The sequence below is a fragment of the Centropristis striata genome, chromosome 13, assembly GCF_030273125.1.
Source record: "Centropristis striata isolate RG_2023a ecotype Rhode Island chromosome 13, C.striata_1.0, whole genome shotgun sequence".
Classification (NCBI taxonomy): domain Eukaryota; kingdom Metazoa; phylum Chordata; class Actinopteri; order Perciformes; family Serranidae; genus Centropristis; species Centropristis striata.
This window is the reverse complement of record NC_081529.1, coordinates 13731520-13753043: the sequence shown is the minus strand read 5'-3', so window position 1 is coordinate 13753043 and position 21524 is coordinate 13731520. Positions and strand designations below refer to the sequence as shown.

Sequence of the window (21524 nt, the reverse complement as noted above, 5' to 3'; positions counted from 1 at the left end):
CAGTGATGTCTGAGTATGCTTATAAAATGGGATAACTGGGACACAGCATGTTATTCAGCCATACAAAGCAATCTCTCTGGGTTCAAAGCAATGCCTCGCCTACTCGGCTGACATTAGCTCATTGCATATATACCAGTATTGATGTGTATATCAGCCGATAAATGACAAGAATTTGAAGTACATAAACACAAATATTTGTTTTGTTACAGTGTCAACATGCTACAGTCATGGAAAAATTATTAGACCACCCTTGTTTTCTTCAATTTCTTGTTCATTTTAATGCCTGGTACAACTAAAGGTACATTTGTTTGCACAAATATAATGATAAGAACAAAAATAGCTCATAAGAGTTTAATTTAAGAGCTGATTTCTAGACATTTTCCATGTTTTTTTGATAATGATTTTGGTTATTTTCCATGACTTTATAGTTTGACTACCAAAAAAACTATCAATCATTCTCAAAAATCCTGTATCGGTTGGGCTACAATTTAAATCATAACCTATCATCATAGTATATATTTCTGGAAAACTGGTTTAACTCGGTACAAAATCTCTTGAAACTGCATGTTGTTTTCTTCACACATTCATATTTTTACCTCCATTTTTAAATTCCCATTAAGAGACATTATGGTGTTGGGTGACCTGAGAAAAGTATACCTAACCAATGAAAGCCTTGCCTAATTGTTTCTTGGCATTTAAACTTAGATTGTTTTCATTAAACTAACTATTGACCTTCTCATGATTAATGAACTTGTTTTGTTCCACGATATGTGCACTCTTATTGAAAAAACAAGTTAAATACATGAACAAGTCAAATCATCTGTGGTAGAAAACACTAAAAAGAACATGCTGTATATCTCAAAATACTAATATTGTAACTGCCTTATAGCGGTCACAATGTAATATTAAAAGTTATATGAGATACAACAGGCCTTATAAAACATCATAATGCTGCCTTACTAAGAAAACTCAGTGTCATGACAGTTTAAGGTGTTTGGATATCAAACTGTGTGAGGTCTTGATGGTCCTTGACAAGCAGCCACAGCTCAACGTTCAGACCAAACCAGTGGAGCCGCTGGTGGAGGGTGGAGCCCAGATTCAACAGGTCCTCAACATCGAGTGCATTACTGACTTTTCTGACGCTCCGCTGCTCAACATCAAGTTCAGGTAAGCTCCTATTACCAACTCCAGCCCTGATCAGAGCAGTTATACAATCATATAATAAAGTTTCCCTATATTGTATGGATCATTAAATAGGACTGTTATTGAGGGCTAGGTCATTTACAATTCTTTGAGGTGGTAGTTTAAACTTTTTTTCCAATGCAATCTGTTTTTTAATTTGGTTTCAATCAGGAACTATAAGAGATGAACAAGATATGAATATCTTACCAATGTTCAGGACTTTTTGATTTTCAGTGTTGCCAACACATTTTAGGTGGTGCAAATAATGGACATAGTTAATCCCTCTGTCTCTGGTGGCTGTAATTGTCAAAACTTCTACGTCCTGGTGAACTGCGGGAGCCACGGCTACAACTTTGAGACCATAGTGGTACAGCAGGTGTTGACTGCAGTCCTGGCTCAGCAGTACGGCTTCGGCACACACGGCTGTTTTAATCTTCCGTTTTCTTCCCCCAACACTGTTGTTGAGGCCGTTGAGTCGTTGTCCATCAGGGGCAGACTCGGTGTGGCTCTGAGGAGTCCAGAAACCAACAAAATATATATAAAAAGAATTCTCCATGGCTTGGCCAATTTCCTGAGTGTTTCTCTTACTCCTGAGGGGCTTTCAGACAGCAAGGGGTTGCCTAGGCCGTATGTCAATGTTGATGTGGCAGCAGCAAAAATTGGGAGGGCAGCTGGCACTTTCCTGAGAACACACGGATTTCGTTTGATTTTATAATAGTTGGACTATTAACATGCTGCATGTGAAGGAATGTGACACAGAACATTCAACCAATTATACAGAAGCAGGGCTGTCACCTTTTTTTAGATTAATTTGGAGTGAGGTAGTAAAATTGTTCCAGATTTTACTACGGTAATCCTGAACAGGATTACATTGAACATTTCAGCCAACCTCCGAAGAAAACCCTTTTGATCCCTTCAAAAGAACCCTTCAGATGAACAGTTGTGTTTTGGTTGTTGAAATTCATCAGTTAAAAAGCACAGCGTTTTTCTGTCGACACAAAATAGAATGTTTTTGTTTATTTATTTAACTTCTATTTGACCAGGAAGTCCCTTGAGATTTCGAGGGAGACCTGGCCAAGATTGGTTGCCAGTTACAGATTTAAATGACAGTGACAACACATTGCAACATATAATAAAAACAGCAGAAAAGAAAAATAGGCAATACACACATTATACAAACACGAAGGTACTGAATCTAACTCAGGGAAAACAAGTGCAATTTTCAGTTACATGGACAGTTTGAATTGCTTTAAATTTCCCAGGGATACTAATGGTAGGTGATCCATTTAGAGGAACGAAGCTGAGCATTGCTGTTGGTCTGTGTCAGGAGGTTACATAAGTAAGATGGGAGGAGACCCAGCATGGCCTTGTAGATGAAGATGTGCCAGTGGAGTTTCTGTGTAAATTAGTAAGGGCCAGTTGACTAAGCTATACACAGTGATGCCCTAAAAACAGTTTGTGATTGGGACTGCAGTTGTCATTGTATGAGTATGGTTAGAAAAACAAAACTATTGCCTTAGACAAGATGAATCAGTCCTGTCACAGACACATGTGTAGACCTGCAGTGTGTATGTGTTATATTCAGATATGGTGGAGCTCTGCAGAACCTGACCCTCAAGCTGCCCGTCACCATCAACAAGTTCTTCCAGCCAACTGAGATGACATCACATGACTTCTTCCAACGCTGGAAACAGCTCAGCCAGTAAGTGTGGATATGCACATGTGTGCTTACATTTTTTGTCAGTGCATTTCGGTTCTCTGGTACAACTGAAATCTCCTGTGTGAACTCCCCCCCAGGCCTCAACAAGAAGCACAAAAGATATTCAAGGCTAACAACAGCATGGACACTGAAGTACTTAAGGCAAAGGTACGTCCACATAAAGCAGCTCATTCTTTTGTGTGTTTCTCCTGCAATTTCTAATCATCAGATCCCCCCATACTCCACATCTATAGAAGGTCTGTTTGGGGAGTTGGCTTTGTACCTCTGAATGTACAGTAACTACTGTAAGAGCAGTTTCTTCCTGAAAAGTTGAGGTTTGCTAAGTCTCTGAAGAAAAATGCAGAAAGCCGTTGTGATGATCAAAGCCTTTACTTCGTGGTCCACGGAGAGAAGGAGCTCAGCGTTCTCTCCTGAACAAAAGAGCTGTCACACTTTTATACAGAAGGTCAAGTCTCACATGACCAAAGAGGCCGGACAGTGTGTTGCAACTTAATGTAATTAACATAAAAGGATCAGACATTGCAGGACAGTGACAAAACTTCAAAGAAACAAAAGAAAGTGGATTGAAAACAGAGCCAGACAGTCAAATACTATCATGCAAATTCACATTATAACTCCCTGAGGTTGGGTTGTCTGGTCATGTGTCTCTGACAACAGGATTTTAAAATATGAAGAATATAATATTATTTTCCACACTACAGCTTCAATACTCTCTTTAAGCTTTGAGCTTAAATTCAGAGCTCCAGTATCAGAGTTCTGGCTGGTTCCGATCGTAGAATAGATAGTTCCTGCAAGCTGGCAGGGTCATGAAACTACATGTACACTAAAAGGTCACCCATTCCACCAAAAAACAATGGTCCTGGTGCTTATCAAAAAACGAGCATCACTAGCAACATTTTGTTTCTTGAAGTAACCGGGTGCAGTGCATAGCTAATAGCTTTGCATCCACCACACTACTGGCAAGTATTTAATACAACTTAACCCTCCTGTTATGTTCGTTTCTCAGGAACAGAAATAATGTTCCTGGGTCAATTGTACATAAATTATGCAGGAGTGTCAGAAACCAAAAAATCCCATTAAACATTGTTTATATTTCATCATTAACTCCATTACTAACCAATTCAATCAATATTTAGTGCAGTGGTGTTCTTTAGCTCTCACAGGTCAGGTCAAGGTTCAATCAGGATAATTCCCTCATTTTAAAAATGCATGTCAAAACTTTTTTTATGTACATTGGAAAGACCTACATATACATTTTTTTGTTGTTTGTCATGGTTTACATTACATTGATTTTATAAAATCTCTCTCTCTCTTTCTCTCTCAAACACTAATGTGAATGTAATGTAAATATGTGATTACACTTATTAAGCCAAGCAGAAGAAGTTTCACCCCGAAAAAAATACTTTTAACTATTTTACATTTTTTTTTTAGAATTTTAAACTTTGAAATGGGTCAAATTGACCAGCAACATACAAGGAGGGTTAATCCTGAACTATCCATTCAACATTTGAAAGTAAACTGATGAAACCCATCTGTGCTCTCATGCAGTGCTAGATACTTTAGTTTATTTGGTTTTGGAAACTGTATGGAAATCCATTTTAATAACTTTGAGTCCAAAACACATTTTTCATCTTGTAATACTACTATTTTTTAAGTAATAAAGTTGTATTATGAACTGATTTCCTATCATATCATGGTCCTTCATTCTTTGTAATCTGTATGTGGCGATACGTTTGTCTGTAGCTACTGGGACTAGGAACGGCCCTGCTGGACGACGTCGATCCAAACCCAGAGAACTACGTGTGTGCTGGAGTGATCCAGACCAAAGGGCAGCAAGTTGGCTGTCTGCTAAGACTGGAACCAAACGCCCAGGCACAGGTATACAAGACACAAACTCAAAGGCTTACCAGCTGCTTTTCCACTATCGCAAGCTAGTGTAAGCTTTCCTCTTGCTAGCTTGCGTTAATGTGACATCAGGAACCTTTTACGTTTCTACTATCACAGCAGCACTTTGGTGTTTTAGGACGGTATTATACATTTAAAATGACGGATGAAGAGGCAAATGTGTCTTCAACTGTTTCCTTCTGTCCTACTGTGCATATATGGCTAAACCCATCGATTAATGGTCGTTAAGAATTTGGTCGATCAAGTAGAATTTTTAATCGATCTGTGTATCCTGACTCGGGACCAAAGTAAGACCAGGTCCAGATTATGTTGAGTCTCATCAGTTTCACGGATGTGTTGCTGCAGGTATTATTTTATTTATATCAGGTGTAACAAATATGTGTTTCGAATTCAGGCACATAGGAAAGAAAAGGACTAGGGATGGGAATAATGAATCAATGATTGATTAATGGTCGTTAAGAATTTGGTCGATCAAGTAGAATTTTTAATCGATCTGTGTATTTTTTAACTTTTAATTTGATCTATGACTGCGTATTAGTATCACTGAACTGAAACACAGCCGAGCGTTCAGTTCTGCAGCCGTATGTCAATAAGCCAATGAGCTGAATTAAGTTGGATAAAGCTACAGTTTGCAAACTGAAAGTTGCAATAACAATTATAAAACACACAGAAATACAAGAGTATTAATTGAAGCAAAACTAGCTTACTGTATCAAACCTTGCTATGCTATGAATTACTAAGTTTAATTTGATCCAAAACTTATTTAAAACACAAAACACATTTAAATATGCAAGATTACTGTGAAAACTAACCTTATGTCTCTTTTGGGGCTAAAACATAAAACATTGAACTCCTTGAAGTTATCTTTACAGTATAATCTCACTTGAATTAGTTTTACAATCAACAGGAAGTCTCTTTTCTACCTTCAAAATAAAAGTCTGTTATCAAAACAGGCTTTTGCATAGTACTGTATATATGACCTGCATTTTACCCATGCATGCATGTTTCTGTACATACTGGAGTATGTATAAAAACATAGTGATTAACATATTAATTAATCATTAACGTTATAGATGCTGGAGTTGGCAGGTTTCTTCAAACGCCCATCCCTAAAAAGGACAGTTATTTTTTTAATATACCTAATTTTTATTTTACATCGTTGAGTTTGGTATTTAAGTGGCAGGGACAATGCAAACTCCTCACCACTTTTTATGTTTCTTTTTGCCTGGAGTGCTCTCCTAACTTTGCATTTATGTGTGTGTGTAGATGTACCGTCTGACTCTGCGCTGCAGCAAGGACTCTGTGTCTAAGCGTCTCTGCGAGCTGCTGGCCGAACAGTTCTAGAGTCCAGACCTCGACCACAACCAGAGCTCCCCACCATCCCCACCAGCGATCTCTCTCCCTCGAGCCCTCCAGCCACACCTCTCTCTTCCTCCCTCCAACAAAGAATCTTTGAGTATAAAAAGGTGTAACCTACATAAGGGAAAAAGCAGCCACTGCTAGCAGCAGCGGCAATATTATTGTCATTATTCTTGTCCCAGATTCTGATTCCAGTTCATCTTCTACTTGTTTATTAACATGATGCTACATTCTTATTTTTGTTGTTTTTGTTTTTGGTGTTTACCTGTGTAGCTGGTGCCTGCGTGTGTGTGTGTGTGTGTGTGTGTGTGTGTGTGTATGTGTATGTGTGGGTGCGTGAGTATGTATGTATGTGTATGTATGTATGTATGTATGTATGTGTGTTTGTGTGTCCCATGGTTGTGCTGGGGTCCCATTCTGCTCCACCCTGTCTGTAGTACTGATAAAAGAGAGATGAGACGCTTCATTTAACTGGTAGAATATTCCTTGAAGTCAAATGGGTGAAGCTGTTATTTGCACACATGCACTCATCTCGTCATACACGCACACACAGACACACACACGAGCATAGGTGTCCATGATTTATTGTGATTCTGGTGGGATCCACTAATGAAGTAAGACCCGAGGGTCCAGAATTCTGATTTCCGACAAGCATTCCCAGTGAAAAACGTACTCAAGGCCTTGGGATCTTCCAGCATTAACCACCTTACTTTGCCTCTGAATGACCTGATTCCTTTCATGAGGCCCCCTCCCAATGAGTAGTCTTTCATTTCAAAGAACTGGTACACTCGTTTGTTATTAATGTGTATGTAAATATGTGCCAGTGTATTACTTTGTTGCTTTCTGAGACATTCCCATCATGCTTGTTTAGAATGCCTGTGATTAACCCCAACCACTCGAATAGATTGATGGCACTAAATTGGGATACTATGTAGATGACAGGAACAGGAATGAGACTTGCTTTGTCAAAAGGGTCTTTAAGACCCATTTGAGTCTGCCTCATGCACTGCGTGGTACGTGGTTCCAGGTGCTTGCTATTGAAAAACTTAGGGAAGTGTCTGTGAGTCTGTATACTTCATTTTATTGCCTTTTGCAACTAAAGGTACATTTGTTTGGACAAATATAATGATAACAAATATAGCTCAAGAGCTTAATAATTTAAGAGCTGATATCTAGCCATTTTCCATGGTTTTCTTGATAAAAACAAAAATCATGATCAAGAAAACCTTGGAAAATGGCTAGATATCAGCTCTTAAATTAAACTCCTATGAGCTATTGTTGTTATTATATTTGTCCAAACAAATGTACCTTTAGTTGTACCAGGCATTAAAATGGACAAGAAACTGAAGACGTTGTGGTCCAATATCTTTTTCCATGACTGGAGTTCGTATCACTCTTCTCTTTGTCCCTGAGTAATTTAAAGAAAACACTTCTGATAAAACATAAATCTCTTGTGCAGCTTGTCCAAGTAACAACTGAGATTTATTGAGAACTTTTTCAGTGATTAGGAACTAACAGGTTATTTGGTAAATGTTGGGAGAGCAATGCACAGCTGATGAGACAGACCCAAGTGGGGATGACTATATGTTAGAGCCATCATGAATTCGGAAGAGCCTGGTACTGGCTTGGGTTGCTGCACCACTATCCATAGCGCAGTTTTCCTTGTGAAAAGTGCACAGCTTTGGCTCTGAACAGAACAGAGCACACGAAGATGGACTATTACAAACATCTGGACAGATGCTGCTGCAGCAGCCAGTTCCATCCCAGGCTTGACAGAGGCAGTCTGATTTACAGATGTACACATTGATAGACAAGATCAATGCCAACAAATCTGATGTGTACACAACCACTACAGTAAATTCTGTTCAGTAACCTCAAAATCTTTAGATTCATGCATCCACAGCTTTCTAACTCATCCTGGGCTTTCTCTCATTGCACAAGCACTGATGTTGTGGAAGAGGACATGAAGTAACCCAGGTGTCCATTTCAACTACAGGGGACTCAGTTTATGTGTGTTGTAAATGTGTCTGTAAGCAGGTAAGGGGGGAAATAAAAAAGCCGAAAGACATTTCTAATACGTGGTCACATTACATTTTGTGGCTGCATGATAAAATCACAGGACATTGAACTTTGTAGTGGAAAATGTAGTCATTTTGTCATTCTGTGAGTGTGTGTGCGCGTGTGTGTATGCAGTATCCACTAGCTAATGCAGCCTCATGTATCGGTGTTAAGAACCTGTCCAATACCTGTGTTAGAAATAAGATTTACTCTGTAATGAAAAAATGTGAAAGTAAAACTATGCCATATATCCGACATGACGCCTCCTGTCTTCCAGTGTCCTGTGATACGTGATGACTGCAAGTTCTCTTGCATAGTAAGTGATCGACAAGATTGAACATGATAAAAGGAAAGATGAAACAATTCCTTAACTTTGGGAACTCAGAATTTGTCAGTAAAGGTCACGTCAAGCTTCCTCAAGGGGGCTCTCTGTGGGCTCCTTTCTGGCAACACTGAATAATATAAAATGCAATATTTTTTACACGGTCCAATTTATACAGCACATTTAAAACAAACAGTTGACCTACGTGCTGAACAACATAATCAATAAAAAATAAGTGGGCACTATTAGGGCTGGGCGATATGGACCTAAAGTCCTATCCCGATATATTTAGGCTGAATATCAATATGTTATATATCCTGATATTTTTATTGCAACCTGAGAGCAAATGTTCAGTCAAAGCCAAGTATGACATGTCACAATTAGGTTTATTGAAACAGTTTATGTGAACATAAATACTGTATAACAACAGGAGTACCTTCTTTAAAAAAAATCCTCCATAAAGTGCACATTTAAATTAAAAAAATATCCTAAACAAAAATAGCCTAAGAAATAAAATAGGCCAATCTTTGTCTGTTCCAGCCCCTCCCCTCTCTGTGCATGAAAGAGGAGGGGCGGGAGCGCGGGGAGCAGTGCAGAGAGCTCTGGGTCAGCAGCTTGCCTGCAGCAAGGATCACAGTGCAAATTTTAACTATATCGATATATGCGATATTGTCGAATTCCATATCACATTTAAATTATATATCGCCCAGTCCTAGGCACTATAGAAGATGTTCCAGAGATTAGGGGCAGCCTTCACAAAAGCTCGGTCACCTCTTTTTCCTTGTCTTTTTTTTTCTAGCTTGGCTCTCAGAACATCGAAGACCAACTGGATGGTTGACCCCTAAGAGTATGATGGAGCAAGGGTTCAGTTGGATATGGTGGCACCAGCCCTTTTAATAACTTAAAAAACAAGCAATAAAATCCTGAATCAATCCTGAAAAACACAGAAAGCGAGGGAGTGGAGGGAGGCAAATAGTGGTATTGTGTGGTCACACTTTGTTTTTTCCAGTTAGAAGACGAGCGGCTGCAGACGGAGAAGAGACAACTGTTCTACACCTACAAACATGAATTACAGTAGTCAAGGTGTGAGGTACTAAGACAGGATGCAGAAATACCTCAAGTATGTACTTCAATTTACGGATCCAAATAAATTAGCTATAAAAAATAAATACATTTAAATCTCTACTTCACACTACAGACCCCTTTGGTGATTGAGATAATGTTGATGTTAGTAAATGTTGTGAATGTCTTGAAATCAGTCTGTATGATGCTGTTCAGTGCAAATCTAATGGCTGTCAAAGAGTGCACAGAATAGAGTGCAGATGCAGATCTATAACGCCGATGAAACCCTGATTCCAATAAAGTTTGGGTGCTGTGTGAATAAATACAGAAGGTATGGAATTCAGAGAGAAATATCTACAAACACAAAGGTTTATCAGTTGCAACATTAACCTATTCAAACCCACCTGAGATTAAATATACTGTCTTTGTGACACATATTCCATTGAAAACTGTACAAACAGCGGTGGAAGACGTATTCAGATCCCTTAAGACGGAGACTACTGGTGGCTGAAGAGTCCAGAAATAATAAAAATATTCATGCAATATGTCCTTTATGTAGGCTTTCAGAAGTCAAATTATGTAGCAGTGTTATTATTAAGCTATATATGAGTTGATTATATTTGTAAAATTTACATTCACATTCTGTATGTAACATCTGTAGGGCTAATCCTCTCAGTCTATTACTATTGTTGTTTATGAAATGTTTTTGTCATGCTAAATTACTTATTTCAAGGAAACTTATCAGCACTTGTCTTCTCATCTCTTGCACTATTTGTGCAGAAACTCTTACTGATCTGTAGATTCAATCAACTAATTGATAAATCGACAATAAATAAATATACTGTCTTTGTACAGTTTTCAATGGAATATGTGTCACAAACAGTGGTGGAAGACATATTCAGATCCCTTACTTAAGTAAAAGTACTAATACCACACTGTGAAATTACTCCACTCCAAGTAAAAGTCCTGCATTCAAAACTTACTGAAGTAAAAGTACAAAAGTATCAAAATGCACCTTAAGTATCAAAAGTAAAAGTACTCGTTATGCAGAATGGACCCACCAGATTCCAGTACATATTCTAAATATATTATTAGATTAGGCTTCTTGGACTGATGCATTTATGTGAGCAGCGTTTTAAATTTGTAAAGATAGGGCTCATTTAACTACTACTTTACTTATCTGACATTCCAGAGTGCAATCCCTTTGAGTCAATGCAACAAAATTTCGCTCAATGCACATAATTTATGTATAACTGAATGACATAAATAGACACGTTGAGGATTTCAGAAATGTATTATATGTTGGGTTTTTTTTTATTGATGACAAGAACACGATCAGAAGACCAAATTACAAACTGTCCCAATATACAGTCATGGAAAAAAATATTAGACCATTGTTTTCTTCAATTTCTTGTTCATTTTAATGCCTGGTACAACTAAAGGTACATTTGTTTGGACAATATAATGATAACAACAAATATAGCTGATAATTGATAATAACCAAAATCATGAAAAAACATGAGAAATGGTAAGATATCAGCTCTTAAATTAAACTCTTTTAATTTAATCAAGCTATTTTTGTTGTTATCATTATAGTTCATTTGTCTGGACTATAGTATAGTCCAGACAAATGAACCTTTAGTTGTACCAGGCATCAAAATGAACAAGAAATTGAAGAAACAAGGGTGGTTTAATAATTTTTTCCATGACTGTAGATCAGGGATGGACAACTGGAGGCCTGGAAGTGGCCCACAGTGCAACTACATACATTTGAGCATGAAATCTTAAAAGTGCAGTGTAAAAATGCACAAAATTACTTCTTGCAATTAATGTTGGTCTGCTGTTCTTGCACTGATAAAAAAAGGAAATCACAGTAAGTGGTTATTTTTTATTTGCTTCAAACCTTTTGTATTCATATTTATACTGTAATACATGCATTTGAGCATGAAATATGTTAAGTTACAGCACTCTAACATATTTAAAAATGCAGTTTCATCATATCTGGTTAAGTGCACGGTCCTATATGTGGCCCTGTGGTAGTGTCGATGAAAAATTGTGGCCCCCTCCAGCATTTACGTTGCCCATCCCTGATGTAGATGAATTCAATGCTACACGATTAGTAGGCCTACAATAGATTACTCCGTCATCGATGTAACCTTGCGCGCTGTAATCTAGAGCGTTACCCCTTTATTCAATCGTTTTGAGGGCGAGTGCATGTGCTGGAAACCCCAGCTGTCTTGAAAAAATATATACACTTTATTGTTGGGTGGCTGTGAGGAGCCTACATTCCGCTGGAGGCTGACTGACAGCCTGGCTGCTACTCCCTCTCTGCCTCTGAGGGGGCGCGCTGATACAGCAAGCTACGTCTGCGCGTGAGGATGTGTGGTCAAGGCGCTGATTGGCTGAAGATGACATCATGCAGTCAAGCTCTATTGTTGGAAAGAGGATGAGCTCATAGTTTTAGAAGCGAGTTTGTGAGCGCAGAGTGAGGACGGAGCTGCTGCAGAGGACAGTTTCTATCAGAAAGTGGGTCTGCAAAACCTGCTCAGGGATTCTGCAACAGGAAGAAGACCCATCCTGCGATTTTTACACGGGGACACTTACGGTGAGTAAACAACTATGTTGCTCGAGAATAATTACTCCCTAAATAGCATATTTTCATCATTCGCTCAGCTGGAATCCATGTGCAAAAGTTGCAGGGGGGTGATGTTTACCAGTGCGTGCTATAGGACAGAGCAACATTTTGCGCATTTTGCAGACAGCTTCTTATGTCATCAAAGTTGCGAGTGAAAATCAAATTTGCGCAAAAATGCGAGTCTTACATGTGGTGCTTGTTGTGCTGCAGATATGGTCTGGTCCCGAGAGAGCGAGGCTGAGCGGCCTCCACTGTCTGTTATCCTCCCGCAGCTCTACCTCGGAGCGGAGAGAGACGTGACGGAGGTAAGACGGAGACTACTGGTGGCTGAAGAGTCCAGAAATAATAAAAAATATACATGCAATATGTCCTTTATGTAGGCTTTCAGGAGTCAAATTATGTAGCAGTGTTATTATTAAGCTATATATGAGTTGATTATATTTGTAAAATTTACATTCACGTTCTGTATGTAACATCTGTAGGGCTAATCCTCTCAGTCAATTACTATTGTTGTTTATGAAATGTTTTTGTCATGCTAAATTACTTATTTCAAGGAAACTTATCAGCACTTGTCTTCTCATCTCTTGCACTATTTGTGCAGAAACTCAGTTTTACTGATCTGTAGATTCAATCAACTAATTAATAAATCGACAATAATCCACCAACGTCCTCTAGTCCAGCGGTTCCCAAACTTTGCCATGCCATTTCAAAAAAAAAATTACGTCTACATTATAATGGCAAATCTCCTAAATCAAACATAGATCTTATTTAATATATATATTAATTTAATTTAATGTTTTTTTTGTTGTTTTTACAATTAATAACCAGTCTGTTATGAACATTCCTTGTCACTTCTGTCTTATTCAACAGTAATATTAACAGTAGACACATTTTTCTCTTTTCTTTTTTGTGATCAATTTTTTATTGTGTTTTCCATTTAGTTTAAAACAAACAAACAAGCAGGTGTGGCAAGCATCAATTGGGCAATAATAGCAACAGCAACAAAGAAGATAAAATGGTAGTGTAGCATAACAAACAAAAAAACAAAAAAAAAAAAAAAAATGGCAATACTACCAACCAAACATTTCAACAATATTGAGTGTTGAAAAATAAGAAAAAGAAAAAATAAATAAAAATAATAATAATAATAATAATAATGAAAAATAGACATTTTTTCTATTTTCTTAGGCAACAAAAAACAATGCTCTAGTCCACACTGTAACCCTCAGATGTAAATTAATAAAAAATAATAATGATAATAGTAATAGATTTTATTTGTAAAGCACTTTTCATTGCTAAAAGCAATATAAATATAATTTACAGTGAAATCTGAACAGCATTCTACTGTATTGAGGTTATACAGTGTGCTGCTGTATATTGCAATGTAATCTGGGAGAAAAGTGATTACAGAACTTTAAAAGAATGTCATTGTTTATAGGAATTTACTGTAAATGTACCCTGGAAAGTTTTACAGTGTACTGTAAATATTCAGTAATTTGCTGGCAAAACTGTGATCAGTATTTTGTTGTAAATTTACAAAAATACAATAATATACTGTAAAAAAACAAACAACCAACAGTATTTGGCAGGCGAAGCTGCTACTAGTTCATTATTGTCCTAAAAATCTGCAAATTAGACATCTCAATGGAATCTAGTCAGTGGTGGAAAAAGTATTCAGATCCCTTACTTAAGTAAAAATACTAATAATACCACACTGTAAAATTACTCCACTACAAGTAAAAGTCCTGGATTCAAAATTTACTGCAGTAAAAGTACAAAAGTATCAGCATCAAAATGTAAATTATCAAAAGTAAAAGTATTCATTCTGCAGAAGGGCCTCACTCATATTGTTTTATATATTCCAAATACATATATAGTTGGATTATTATTTTTGATGCATGTATGTAAGAAGTGTTTTACTTTTCTCAAGGAGGGGTTAATTTTAATTACTAAATATAGTGTTATGAGGTTTATTTTTTTTTTTAAATCTTGTTTTTTATGTGAAATCTCGACCTGAAAAGTAACTAAAGCTGTCAGCTGAATGTAATGGAGTGAAAAGTACAATATTTGCCTCAAATTGTAGTGGAGTAGAAGTATAAAGTTACATAAAATGAAAATACTCAAGTAAAGTACAAGAACCTCTTAAGTGTAAAATTGTACTTAAGTCCAGTACTTGAGTAAATGTACTTAGTTACATTCCACAACTGATCTAGTGGTAAAATAGTAGTAAAATATTTGCCTCTGAAAAATCATAAGTAACAGAAAACTAACTACTAATATCATCTGAGCTTACTGAATGAAATATGACCATGTCAGTAGACTGAATGCGATGACCTCATTTTATGAGACAAAAGGCGAGACAGCTAACAGTTACGTCACTGACATAGATAAAGCCTTGTTTACGTTGCTTGGAAAGTATGAGTATTTAATTCTGTTGCCATCCTTGTGTGTGTGTGTGTGTGTGTGTGTGTGTGTGTGTGTGTGTGTGTGTAGGACCAGCTGGCCTCTCTGGGTATCTCCTACGTGCTGAGCGTGAGCCGATGCAGCCCCCAGCCCTCCTTTCTGCCTCGCTCCAGATATCTTCGCATCCCCATTGATGACTCCCTGTGGGACGACTTGCTGCCCTGGATCCCACAGGCTCTGCAATTCATCGGTCAGAATCTCACTCAGCATCACCACAAAGACACAGTTTAACACAGTCCAGTTTACCTGCACAGAACTTGTATAAATGTCAAAATATTGATCGTGTTGCTGTGCTGTGCGCTCAGATGCAGCCATGTCCTCTGGTGCGTCCGTGTTGGTTCACTGTGCAGCAGGGATCTCCCGCTCCCCGGCTCTGGCTGTAGCCTACATCATGCACAGCTTGGGGATGGACCTGGACCGCGCCTACAGGTACTGCACAGCCATCGGAGCACATTCATCTTACCTGGAAACACATTTAAAACATTTGTGGATTTTCAAGTTGCTGGTAGTTTTCTCTCCATAGTTGCAGTTTAATACATCCATTAGTGCATGTTTGTAGCATTTATACAATGGTGGGAAAGTATTCCGATTCCTTACTTAAGTGAAAATACTAATACCATCATGTGAAATTGCATTCAATCAAAATGTACTTAAAGTATCAAAAGTAAAAGTACTCGTTATGCAGAATGGACCCATTCAGATTGTTTTATATATTCCAATATATTATTATATTATCAGTTTTTATGTTTTTATGTAAGCAGTGTTCATTTTAACTACTCAATATACTGTTATGAGGTTTAATTTAAAAAAATGTCCCTTTACTTTAAATGTATCATGCTTTTTATGTTAAATCTGACCTGAAAAGTAACTAAAGCTGTTAGTTAAATGTGGTGGTGTAAAAAGTACAATACTTGCCTCAAAATGTAGTGAAGTAGAAGTATAAAGTTACATAAAGTACAAGTACCTCAAAATTGTACTTAAGTCAAGTACTTGAGTAAATGTACTCAGTTACATTCCACCACTCCATTTGTAGTTAAAAAGATCAAAACATATAAGTCTATCAATGCCCAAACAAACGCTTAATAAAGCAATCACGGTTGCTAAAGTTGCCATTCTTCTTGAAAAAAAAGACAGAACAAATAATGCAATGCTTGTCCCGCTTTGTAGACTTAAAAAGGTAATTCTGAAAATGTATCAACGAATTGTTTTAGTGCTAGACACATACCTAAAGGAACCAATGGCTGCTGATTAATGGCACAATGATTCAAGAGTCAGACTATTAATAACGTGCTGAAATTTGCATCACCTGTCTTTCCTTACCATGATTGTGAACATGCCATAACCCTAACAAAGTCAAAGTCAGCTTTATTGTCAATTCTTTACATTTACCAGACATACAAGGAATCAAAATTACGTTTCTAACTATCCCCACGGTGAAGACAATACAAAACATTCCTAACACTTAAAGTAAACAGTGAAGTAATAGTGCACAAGCACAACAAAGAGACAAACATATCCTAACACTAAAGTAGACAATAAATAAAGTGCATAGTAGATAAAGACATTTAAAAATAAACAATAAGAGAATATGAGTTCACAGTGTAAATGTAAGAAGTAGCAGCAAAGGCATAGTTAGACACAGTTAGAAGTTGTAATAGTGCATGACAGTCAATATCAATATTAGCAGCTAAATAAGCTCTGAGGCCTTGGTAAAGTTGATCTGAAAGCTCAAATGTATTTGGCCAAACTTCCAGATTCTAAAATTGTACAATCTTGCTTAAAATGTTGAAAATAATGTCTCAAATTTAACAGCATGCATTTTGAAGATCAGTTTATCTTCTACTCAAAACTGCAGTGCAGAACTTTAGTCTCCCCCTCTGGCAGTGAGAGTAATTACACAAACACTGTCAGTGTGCTTATGAGACATATCAGCAGGTGAGCTTCCTCCACCTCCAGAAGCGCTCTCTTTAAGTCTTACCGTACAAATTATTCTCAACAGGCAGTGATGTAACGTCACTAAGTACATTTACTCAAGTACTGTTCTTAAGTACAATTTTGAGGTACTTATGTAACTTTATACTTCTACTTCACTACATTTTGAGGCAAATATTGTACTTTTTACTCCACTACATTTAGCTGACAGCTTAAGTTACTCCAGGGTAACTAAAGCAGGCAGAGATTTAACATAAAAATGCATTTAAAGTGATTTGACTTGTTTTTGTTTTTTAAATTGAACCTCATAACAGTATATAAAGTAGTTAAAATGGAGCCCTATCTTGATCAAATCAAATGCTGCTTACATAAATGCAACATAATATTAATCCAGTAATATGTTTTGAATATATAAAACAGTCTGAGTGGGGCCATTCTGCATAACAAGTACTTTTACTTTTGATACTTTAAGTACATTTTGATGCTGATACTTTTGTACTTTTAATTCAGTAAGTTTTGAATGCAGGACTTTTACTTGTAGTGGGGTCATTTCAGTATGGTATTAATACTTTTACTTAAGTAAAGGATCTGAATACTTCTTCCACCACTGCCAACAGACACATTTTGAGGGCGCTGTAGTAATAATTTACAAATGCAAACACATCCAAGAGCAGCAAGAACGTTTTGGCACACCAACACAGGAAAGTTACCACAACTAAACTCGTGTTGTATTTTGTCATTGTCTGTTCTAATAATGTCTAGCTGCACTGTTGATCAGTGTGAGCTGTTAAAGAGTAGTAGCTCTAACCCACATCCTGTTTGTCTCCTTAAAGGTTTGTGAAAGAGCGCCGCCCCTCCATATCCCCAAACTTCAACTTCCTGGGTCAGCTGCAGCATTTCCAGGCCACTCTGAGCACGAAGGCCTCTGGAGGAGACCTCCCCGTCCAGCAGCTGGACAATCGTCTGCCATCCATCAATGACAATGACAGTATTAAACACTCTCACATCAGTCACAACATGAATTATCAGGCCGACAGCGTCACCGGAGAGGTCAAACAGGCACACAGAGAGAATGTCTACCACACAGATAAAACACAGCAGAGACACACACGTTCAGACGGTACAAAAAAACTTCAGACTCTTCATTTGACTCTTAATCTAATCCAGACGCCATGTGAGGTCTCAGCTCCGAGCCCCTGTGAGCCTGTCAAACCAGCAGAAAAGCCGACCCAACTACAACTCCCAGCAGGCTCTGCTTCTCTATTAGAGAAACGCAAAAGCCTCACCCTTGTTTTGACCCCTCTGGGAAACAGCTCCCCCTCCGAGGCAAGAAGCAGCCAGCAGGCAAAGGGTACAGCTGCATCCAAAACGGTCCACACTCGGGGAACAGGAGAAAAGCCTGACGCCACAAAGACAAACCCTGGATCCTATAAGCAGACAGAGGACACTCGCAGAGAGCAGAGTCCCTCCAGCGGGAAGTGCAGCACAGCAGAGGTGAAGGAGCAGAGCCTGATGTCTCCGTTCAGCTTCACTCTCAACAAGCTGCTGGACTGGGGGGAGAGGGTGCTGTTGGGAGGGGTGTTTGCCCACCCAGTAAGAATGGGACAGCCTGCACTGCCGTACAGGTGCTGAGGGTGCTGAGGGTGTTGCAGGATGTTGAGGGTTGTGTCTGTTTGTGTCTGTGCATGTTTGTCAAATTGAACCAAACCCCAGATTATGTGTGGTACACACATATGCAGGAGGTCTGAAAGAACTTTTGTCTTCTATTTATTTATGTATTTATTTATTTATTGCAGAGCTTAATATAAAAACTATACAATGACAATAAACCTCCACACAATTGCATCTTGTTTATGAGATATTGACACTGGTCAGCTTATCTTGATATTTGTAAGAATCAGTTATTTTAAAAGACTTAAAAATACTTTTTGGACAATGGCTTGAGATGTATTTACTGATGATTAAAAATGACATTCCAATCAAGTCTCATTGCTTTTTTTCTCAGTGAGGCTAAGAGCAGTGCTGCTCAACATTTTTATCTGGATTTTAGGTCTCAATAGCTACTGTGAGTTAAGAAAACAACATTGAAATAGGATTGGTATGCCTGTTTAATCTTTTTTTTTGTAATTCAACTTTTTATTTAGTTTTCATGTAAAAAAAAAAACAACAACAACAATAGAGAACAATAGAGACATCATTGGTATTATACAGTACAGTAATATGTCCCCAGATTGATCACAAGTGAGTTTCCAACCAAAATAAATTCTAAAAAAGAAAAAACAAAACAAGGAGACACAAGACCAGAGTAGAATATTTCAGGCACCACAGCAGCATATTTGCCTCCTCACGATACATTCACATTACAATAGGCAAAAAAATGGTCCCATGACTTTTTAAAGTTCTCATTTTCATAATTAACTCTGGCTAACATGTGCTCATGAGACAGTATCTCTGACATAAGGTCCAGCCATTGCCTAAATATTTTTGGGGACCCACTTTTCCATGGCCTAAGAATGAAACTTTGTGTGGTCCCCTAACCGACACAACCTTGGACATTTAGGTATTGTCATACTCAACCCCTTCCCCGTGTGGTCTATAACTTTTCCCCAGAATGGTTTTATCAGTTTTATGTACGAATGTTCCCGTCTCTGTATTTCCAACACAAGGTATTGGCTAACAAGCCCATCCTATGTAGTTGCCTGTTTTTTTTAAATGGAAACACATTGTGCCTAATTCACACATTCTACATGACCTTCAAAGGGCTCTATAATTGGTCTAAAAGCAAAATGTTCCATCTCATCAGTACAATTTGTGTCATTCAGTATTTCAGACAATAGTCAAGGCCAACGAGCAGCTGCAGAACTCCAACTGCCCCAACAGGCCAGGGTTACTGTGAGTGGTTTTATTTGGGGGATATGCACCACTTAAACACATAGGATGGATCCTTCTTCATTGCCTCATCCATATTACCTTAAAACCTTCATTCTCAATCAATTTGTGTTTAATATAAACTGCTGACCACATAGCAAACATAATATTCCTCTAGAGGGATGCTGTACACCAGGGGCCAGCAGTTATGTTAAACCATGGGCCAGTTTTTCTTTTTAGCATGGTTCAATGGAGGACTTAGTTTCTTAGGTGGATATGCAGAAGGTAACAGGCTTCTGAGGCTTTAGACCCGAATGTTTTCTCAAAAGCCCAGAATCTTGATTAACCCTCCTGTAATGTTCGTTTCTCAGTATCAGCAATAAAGTTCATGGATCAATTTGACATGTTTGATTTTCCGAAAGTGTCAGAAACTATTAAATCCCGATAAACATTGTTTATAATTCATTAATAACTCCATTACTCACCATTTAAATCAATATTTACTGCAATGGTGTTCTTTACCTCTCATAGATCATGGTTCAATATGAATAATGCACAGTTTTTTCATGACAAAATGCATGTTAAAGCTTTTTTATGTACATAAGAAAACCTACATATAAAATACACTGGTTTTACATGACATTGACTTTAAGAAAAAATTATTTTACATTTTTTATTTTTATGAAAAAATACTTTTAAATATCTTTAAAAAAAAAAGATTTTTAAACTTTGAAATGGTTCAATTTTTATTCGCAACATAACAGGAGGGATAACGAACACGCCAGTGTGTTTGAAAAGTATGTTTTCTTGTAAAAATTGCTGAAAATTCACCCTTTATCATAGACTTTACCCTTTATCATCAGATTTTTCAACTTTATGATGGTCCTTGAATGGATCATTTGTGACAAATACTCAACATTTCCTGTGTTCTGGTTTCAAAATTATGACAGTTGGATAAGATTCAGATAAAATATGGGATATAAGCTTTACAGGAACATTTTCTTTCTTGCAACCATCATGTTTTGCCCAAACAATGTATATATTTTGGGCATTTTATATACAAATGGCTTGGAATATAGATCATATAGCTAATAGGAGAAAATCTCCAGAGGTTTGGGCTAATCCCCGAATATTTACAACGTCTGGCTCTGCCCCTGCTGACAGTGACCCAACAACAGCTTAATGTGGCCACGAGGTCACGGACAAATTGCATATAAAATGAAAGGAAAATGTTGATGGGAAAATTTTGTAATACGTTCTATGAAGACAACAGTGTGTTATATTAATGTTCTTCTTAACACACACACACACACACACACACACACACACACCAGTGGTGGAATGTAACAAATATTGTACTTTTTACTCCACTACATTTAGCTGACAGCTTTAACATGAAGAAATATAGCCCATCAATTTAAAATTATTTATAAATTAAACCACATATCATTGTATTAAGTAGTTAAATGAACCCTACCTTGACATCATTAATAAATGCATCAATATGAATAATCTAATAATATATATGGAATATATAAAACAATCTGAGTGGGTCCATTCTGCATAGGGAATACTTTTACTTTTGATACTTTAAGTACATTTTGATGCTGATGCTTTTGTACTTTTACTTACTTTTACTAATTTCAAAGTGTGGTATTAGTACTTTTACTTACTTTTTTAGTATCTGAATACTTCTTCCATCACTGACACACACACACACACACACACACACACACACACAAAGGAGTATTGACATTGATAAAAATCCAAATTTTTATTAAATTTGCGTTCTGTAATCTAATAGTTATAGTCCTTTATGACTATTCATTGTAGGCAAGTGTAGGGTAGCAACTTCCTGGCATGTGTCCAGATAGAAAGGTGAGGTGTTGCCTTACAGCTTAGATTTCCAAAGCATTCACATGTGTATTCAAATAAAAATGGCGTGGTGCTCCAGGGGGATTGAAGATCATAGATAACATGAAACAGTTAACCCATTTTAAGTTTAACCATGAATACGT

General features: G+C 37.4%; 2 protein-coding genes across 4 annotated transcripts in view; both read left to right on the top strand.

Annotated features, from left to right (window-relative positions):
• Window positions 1-8479, top strand: part of ap2a1 (adaptor related protein complex 2 subunit alpha 1) — a 32469-nt gene extending 23990 nt beyond the window's left edge. For 2 of the 3 annotated variants that reach the window (XM_059347764.1, XM_059347763.1), the window contains 5 exons: window positions 1044-1167; window positions 2768-2884; window positions 2980-3049; window positions 4646-4780; window positions 6074-8479. In XM_059347764.1, coding sequence (XP_059203747.1) covers window positions 1044-1167; window positions 2768-2884; window positions 2980-3049; window positions 4646-4780; window positions 6074-6151 — 524 coding nt within the window. In that variant the 3' untranslated portion in view covers window positions 6152-8479. The remainder of the gene's footprint in view (window positions 1-1043; window positions 1168-2767; window positions 2885-2979; window positions 3050-4645; window positions 4781-6073) is intronic. The other variant, XM_059347762.1, reaches the window with a different exon arrangement.
• Window positions 8480-12073: 3594 nt separating this feature from the next.
• si:ch211-195b15.8 (probable dual specificity protein phosphatase DDB_G0281963) lies at window positions 12074-18634 on the top strand. The gene is made up of 5 exons (XM_059347739.1): window positions 12074-12213; window positions 12454-12548; window positions 14737-14896; window positions 15012-15135; window positions 17472-18634. Exons 2-5 carry the CDS (start codon window positions 12456-12458, stop codon window positions 18268-18270), a joined length of 1176 nt encoding a protein of 391 aa, XP_059203722.1. The 5' UTR covers window positions 12074-12213; window positions 12454-12455; the 3' UTR covers window positions 18271-18634.
• The last annotated feature ends 2890 nt before the right edge of the window (window positions 18635-21524 follow it).